Source organism: Humulus lupulus, chromosome 2, assembly GCF_963169125.1.
Source record: "Humulus lupulus chromosome 2, drHumLupu1.1, whole genome shotgun sequence".
Taxonomy (NCBI): Eukaryota; Viridiplantae; Streptophyta; class Magnoliopsida; order Rosales; family Cannabaceae; genus Humulus; species Humulus lupulus.
Genome location: NC_084794.1, coordinates 230843120 through 230850403, shown reverse-complemented (window position 1 = coordinate 230850403; position 7284 = coordinate 230843120). Strand labels below are relative to the sequence as shown.

The 7284-nt window shown below is 38.2% G+C and overlaps 1 protein-coding gene across 1 annotated transcript; it reads right to left on the bottom strand.

Moving 5' to 3' along the window:
* Positions 1–652: 652 nt before the first annotated feature.
* On the bottom strand, positions 653–5744 carry LOC133815244 (pyrophosphate--fructose 6-phosphate 1-phosphotransferase subunit beta-like). Its single transcript, XM_062248101.1, has 4 exons — positions 5692–5744; positions 1162–1301; positions 952–1073; positions 653–742 (listed from the first exon to the last, which is right to left on the bottom strand). The coding sequence occupies exons 1-4, from the start codon at positions 5742–5744 to the stop codon at positions 653–655; spliced, it is 405 nt and encodes a 134-aa protein (XP_062104085.1).
* Positions 5745–7284: the final 1540 nt, after the last annotated feature.

Below are 7284 nucleotides of genomic sequence, written 5' to 3'. Positions count from 1 at the left end.
ACTCTGGAGCGTATCTGCTAAAAAATAAAGATTGCTGCTCCAAAATTTCCTACACGATATATGGAAAGGACCACAAAGAAATTTAAGGGTTCAAGTAATAAAAAATTTCTTTTAGTTGCAGTCACCTTGCAAGCAGTATGAAACCCAAAACTTATTGGGACTTCTTTGCATTTCAAGCCACCATCAATGGTTTTTGGACACCCAATCACCTGAGTTTTCAAATTCTTTCCCCTGGTTGAACAAAAGAAAAAAAAACCAAACTGTGTTAAACAAACCAACAAAACAGCATTAAAGGCAAGACTCCTGTAACCCTGTCGAACTGTTAGATAAAGAATCCCTAAATTCTATTTGGATGGGTCCCATACACTTACAAGCACCTAAAAAATAGATGGATCCATGGATTACATGAATGACATATGAAGACAAATACAGGCAACAGTTCCATCTGCCAAGCAAGATTTTTCTAGAAAGAAAAAAATTAGTTATATACCTGAAATTCTCAGCAAGGAGGCAGGCATCTGTGTTCGAGTCATCCCCACCAATAACAAGAAGTCCATCCAAATCAAACTTCGCGGCAGTATTTGCAGCTTGTTGAAACTAAAAGGAAAATCCATTTAAACAATTTATTATGAACTTAATGTGTCAATAAAACTTAACATGAAACTGCGAAGAAAGAAAACAAAGTCACCTGCTCTGGAGTTTCAATCTTATCTCTTCCACTACATATCATATCAAAACCACCCTGATAAAAGAATATTTTCTCCAATCAAATACAATATCTTGGTTAAAATGCCAGCAGCCGCATGTATGAATTTTGTATAATCACTAGAATAGAATGGATGCGCTATATCTTCTGAGAAAATTAGAACACTCAAAAGCAGCTATCTTTACACATGATCATGGACCTCCACTGCATAAATGACAAAACCAAACCATAGTCCAAACTCTCACCTGGTTTCTGTACGGGTAAATATATTTTGGTGTAAGTTCCACATACTTGCCCTTCATGATTCCAGCTGGACCTCCCCTGAAACCGTACAATACGCTGCCTTTAGCACGCTCCTGCAAGTAATCTACCAGGAAGCATAGAATGAATGAACTCAACCATACTGGACACTATTAACTGCAAGAAAACGAATTATGATAACAAAAAATTCTCACCAAAAATTCCAGAAATGACATTGTGCCCTCCAGGTGCCTGGCCTCCCGACAAAACGACACCAATTTTCAACTTTTTCTGCGAATCGTTAGAGTCAGAATCGCTCGGCACCACCAAGGCAGATGGTTGGGCGAAAAGTTGACTTCGTGAGGCAGAGATGAGTTGAGAAGACTTCGTGAGGCGGAGAGACGAGACAAGAGAGAGACTTCATGAGGCGGAGAGAGCGGAGAGACGAGACGAGAGTGAGATTTCGTGAGGCAGAGAGGGTGGAGAGACGAGACGAGAGTGAGAGATGGAGGCTGAGAGAAATATTTCGGGTAACTTAGATTTAGGGAATTTGGCAGATGAGACTAAAATAAAAATTTCATTTTGGCGCCTGAGGTTTATTCATATGGCGCCAAAATATGTTCCGTGTGCTTTTAATCCCCCACCAATAATAATAGCACTTTTAAATATATGCTATTCTTTAATGTAATATATACTAAAAATTGTTGTAGTGATGGAATCCCTAAGACCATAGTATCTGATAGAGGATCAGTGTTTACATCAAGATTTTGGGGAAGTTTGCAGCAAGCCATGGGTACCAAGTTAAGTCTTAGTGTGGCATTTCATCCTCAAACAGATGGTCAGTCCGAGCGTACCATACAAATTCTAGAAGATATGTTGTGCGCTTGTGTACTTGATTTCAGAGGATCATGGAGTAAGTATTTGCTGCTGATAGAATTCTCCTAGAACAATAGCTACCAGTCAACAATCGGGATGGCACCCTACGAGCTACTTTATGGAAGAAGGTGTCGATCGCCATTACATTGGGACGAGGTCGGAGAAAGGCAACTTCTTGGTCCCGAAGCTGTTAAAAAAGCTCAGGAAGCGGTAACGATGATTAGAAATCGTATGCTCGCTGCTCAAAGCCATCAAAAAGTTATGCAGATGCCAAGCGGCGTGATGTGGAATTCAAGGTTGGAGATCAAGTCTTCCTAAGGATATCTCCTATGAAAGGTATGAAACGATTTGGGAAGAAAGACAAGCTTAGTCCCCGGTTTTTAGGTCCTTTCGAGATATTGGACAAAGTGGGAGCAGTTGCATATAGATTAGCCCTACCGCCAGCTCTAGCAGATAGCCACAATGTGTTCCACATCTCGATGCTATGAAAGTATGCGTCATACCTATCTCACGTCCTTAAGTAAGATACAATAGCACTCCAGAAAGACTTAAGTTACTAGGAACGATTGGTTAGCATCCTATATAGAGGTATGAAGCAACTACGGTCCAAGAGTGTTTCGATAGTCAAAATCCTATGGAGTAATAGTTCTGAATGGGAGGCAACGTGGGAGTTGGAGGAGGACATGTTAGAACGGTATCCGAAATTTTTTGGTAAGTAAATTTCGAGGACGAAATTATTTTTAGTAGGGAATAATTGTAGAGTCCCAAAATTTTACTTAGCTAGTTAGATAGTAGTAGTAGTAGTTAAAGTAAGATAGTTACTGTGGATTTTGGTTCAAGCCAGGACTTAGTTGAACACTCGTAGCAACACTTATAGATTTTATAAGTTTAACCTATAGTTTAAGAATATTAATTATAACATAAGGTTTGATTAATATAGCTGATTATAAAGATGTTATTTATTATACTATAAGGTTTAGATAGAATTAATAAGATCATGACACTTGTCGTGTGCATGTTTATTTAAGAATTTAATTATAGTTTAAATAAAAGAAAGTTCAAGAAAGCTCTAGAATCTTCCAAGACCATTAAGAGCATGACATTTGTCACAATATTGTTTATTTGAGGATTTAAGCATTTTAAGTGGATAATTCAAAAATAGAAGTTTGTAGAAGCTCTAGACTTTTCCAGAACTTGCTGGAATCTCGTATTACTCAGTCAAACCTGATTAATCAATTCAAATTATGCTAAAAAAGAGCAATTACATGTTTAATATATTCATGTATGCCGATATATTGCAGCATAAGAGCTGATGTATCGCCACATGGGGAATACGAAAAACACGTCAACTTCGCACAAATGAAACCACGAGCACTCGGGACATAGGGCCAGGTGATATATCGCCTATGATGGGCAATATATCGGCCCTAGGGCCATCATTTCAAACGTTGTTGAAACCGAGCTTGATTCATTCCTTAACCTCTTTTCTAGCCTCTGAACGTTTCGACCGAGTCTTCAACACCTGTTGAACGAATATTCAAATATTTTTCAATTAATACTCATTATTTTTATTCAAGCTAAAAGAAGATAGTTCACTCCTTGAACTCTATAAATAGGACCTAGTACCCAGCCATTATTCTCATTCTTCAAGCTGTGTTCAGAGCCTTCAAGCTACTAGGGTTTCTTTAGAGTGATAAACACTTGGGTTGGGATAAAAGCTTTATCATCTTAAGCTTTATAAACACTTGGGAAGTGAGATTTATAGTGTGTTTTCAATATCAAGGTGTAGTTCCATGCTAGTATATTCAAAGGTATTCCTAATCTTAAGTTCATTTCTGTATGGTTCCTTAGTTTCCTTTAGTTTTCTTTATTCAAATCCTAACTCGTTGTTTCCATTCTTGGTTAGGTATTTAAGTTCTTTGAACTTAAGGTTTCGTTCGGTAAGTTTCTTCTTGGTGGTTTAGTTCATTTCTTTATCATCTCTTTCTTTAGAAATACTCACATTCTTATTGTTGGTTTTAGGAGTGTTCTCAAAAATCGCGGTATTGGTTAGGAAAATAGGATAGATTTTGTATGCTTTTATGTTTTGATATATGTTTATGTTATATGTATGATATGTTTGTAGTTGTTTTAGTATTTGAATTGTTTAGATAACAATCACATAATATGTTTAGATAACAAATATATAACTTGTTTAGATAACAAGTCCCAATAATTTATTCCTTGGGCATGATTGTTTAGATGATGAGCCCCATAAATTTATTTGACTTGTTTAGATAATTAAGCCCCGTAAATTTACAGGCATATGATTTCTTAGCTAGCAAGCCCCAAGAAGTGTGATGGCCATTATAATGCATGTTTTATAGTCATATGTATTGTAGCCTTATGTTTTATGCTATATGTGCTAGTATATTTTTCCTTGCTGGGCATTAGGCTCATTCCTTTATTTTTATGTATGTAGGAAAATAGTTATGGCGATGGAAGGATTCTTGGCACCTTGGTTTGTGTATTAAGGATGAAGAGATTCGATGGAGTGCGTGAACGATTCGAGGATGACGTTATTTTTAGTCTCTTTAAATTATGTTTTATGTATTTTCCACATTTAGCTTTGTAAACAATTTCCTTTAGTTTAAAGTTATGTTTTCTTTTAAATAAATGGGATCCCATACCTTGCATTTATGTATTTCGACAATTACTTTGGAGTTTTAATAAAGTTGTGAATATTTCTTATGTATGTTTTCTCAAAAATAGTAGCAAGTCTAGTAGTTTTTAATGGTCCAAGGTCTTAGAATTAGTTGGGTCATTACATTATGTTACTTAGAAACATAACTCTCAGCTGACATCCCTCTCTCTCCCAATTTCACTCTCTCTCTCTCTCTCTCTCTCTCTCTCTCTCTCTTGATGCTTGGAAGGGATTGTGGAAACTCTGAAGGAATTTTCTCAGGAATTGAGGATTTGACGCTGGGAAATTGGGGAAATCAGGCTAGGAGGAAGTTTAAGGCAGTTCAAGGATGCAATTCGTAGCTGGGGTAAGCTCTAACATTTATTTGATTAAGTTTTGGGTCTATTTTTTTAGTGTTTTTGGGTTTTTTAAGTCAAGTGAATAAGTTAGCTTGTGATGAGGTTTTTGATTAAGTTTTCGGATTTATGTATTGCCCTAGGTGTAGTGGAAGTGTTTTGGGACTCAATTCTGGCCTTGGAACATGTTTTGAATGTTATTTGGGAGTTTAGGAATTTGAAAATGTTGGGGAAAAACTGGGTTTGTGGGTTCCCGCCGTGGCGTGCATGAACTTAGAAGGCCTTGGGGATTCGCTGAATTGCCTTACAACTCTAGGTAGGGGGCGCCGCGATGCGTGTCCAAAGAAATTGAGGGCTGGGCTCTCTGACTTTTAGATGATCGAGACTCTAATTGTGGGGCGCCACGACTCTAATTAAGGGCGCCGCGGCGCAAATGGAGGGATCGTGGAGGTCCCGGAGGCTAGTTTATTATTCCAAAGGTTTTTAATCGATTTAGATTGTGATGGTTATGTACTATTACATTGTGACTAGGTTTTAACGCTAAAGCTCAAATTTTGGGATCGTGCTCAGGATAACCTTATATTGTCAACTCGGGACTAGGGTAAGAAAATTTTTTGTGCCTGTAGAGTCGGGCATGACCCGATTATCTGTGTTTAGTATTGTATTTGAAAGTGTACAATTTCTATGTCACGTTTATGTGTTTGTGACTGATCGGTGAAGCTTGGGTTTGACAAAGGCCGGGATCGGCGAAGGCTGGGATCGACATTAAGCATGTTGAATGCAGGCCGAACAACAATAAGCATGTTGAATGCAGGCTGCCATGGAATGGCCATCTAGGATGATGTACTCACCTGCTCAGTGAAGACTGTAAACATGGTGCTTCGTAAGGCATCTTGGTCGACATAGGCCGCTATGTGACTAGTTTGTTTTATTTGTTTGAAGTTATGCATTTATTGTAATTAATTGTTATATGCTATGTGTGTGGAGTTTTCTTGCTGAGCATTGGCTCACGGTTGCTCTATGGTGCATGTAAGGGCAAAGGAAAGGCCGACGAAGCATGAGTTGGAGGGCATGGAGCGACGTGTACATGTTTGGCCCACCCGATCGCCACGACTAGGGTAGTTTTGAGGAACACTGTGAAAGTGCTTAATTTTTTCCCTTAGGTCGACTGTACCCTAACTTTTGAGTTGTAAATATATTTTAAAACAATATTTTGGGATCCTAATATACTACTTTTATTGTTTTGGTGAATGTCTAAACCTTTTCTATTAAAGTTTTATTAAATAAGTCTTTGTTTTAATTTAATCAAACTTCTTAGTCTAAAACCTCGATTAACGAGCTGGTGACACATTACAGACTTCACGGATTTAATCAAAGCATGCCCAAAGGATTGCTTTCTTTTACCAAGAATCGACCAGTTAGTCGATGCTACCACAGGGCATGAGGTCTTTACGTTTATGGATGCCTACTCAGGGTATAATCAAATCAACATGCACCCTATCGATGAGGAGCATACCAGCTTCAGAATAGACACTGGCTTATACAATTACAAAGTAATGCCTTTTGGATTCAAAAATTTTGACGCAACGTACCAGCGACTGGTTAACATTATGTTCAAGCACCTAATTGGCAATGGCATGGAGGTCTATGTTGATGATATGCTAGTTAAGTCAAAGAAGGCTGGGGGGGGGGGGGGGCACATCTGAGATCTAGCGGAATGCTTTCTATTTTGAAGCATTACAATATGAAGCTGAACCCCTTAAAGTGTTCATTTAGGGTAGGCTCAAACAAATTTCTTGGTTTCATCGTCAATGCAATAGGTATAGATGAAAATCCGAAAAGATCAAAGCTTTAATTGACATTAAGTCCCCAACTGGGATAAAGGATGTGCAGAGCCTCACTAGACGAATTACAGCTCTTAGCAAATTTGTCTCAAAGTCAACAGATAAGTGTGTTCCATTCTTCAACTTGCTAAGAGGAAATAACAAGTTCAAATGGACGGAAGAATGTGAGAAGGCCTTCCAAGCACTTAAAGAGGAAATGGCACATCCACCAGTCTTGTCGAAGCCAATTGATGGGGAAACTCTTTATTTGTATCTAGCTGTCACTGAACATGCTTTTAATGCAGCACTTATCTGGGAGGCAGAAAAAGTCCAACATCTAATGTATTACATCAGCAAGAGGTTGATAGGGGCAAAAGTAAGTGTATTGCTTGCTACATGCAGCAACAAAATTAAGGTTGTATTTCCAGCTCATCCAATCACAATTCTAATTGAATAACCTCTTAGGAAGGTGTTACAAAAACCTGAGACATCAGATCGATTGCTTAAATGGGCAATAGAGCTTGGGCAGTATGAAATCTCGTACCAACCACAAACTGCTATCAAAGGACAAGCACTAGAAGACTTCATTGCTGAATGCACAGGAGAATCAGAAGAAAACGA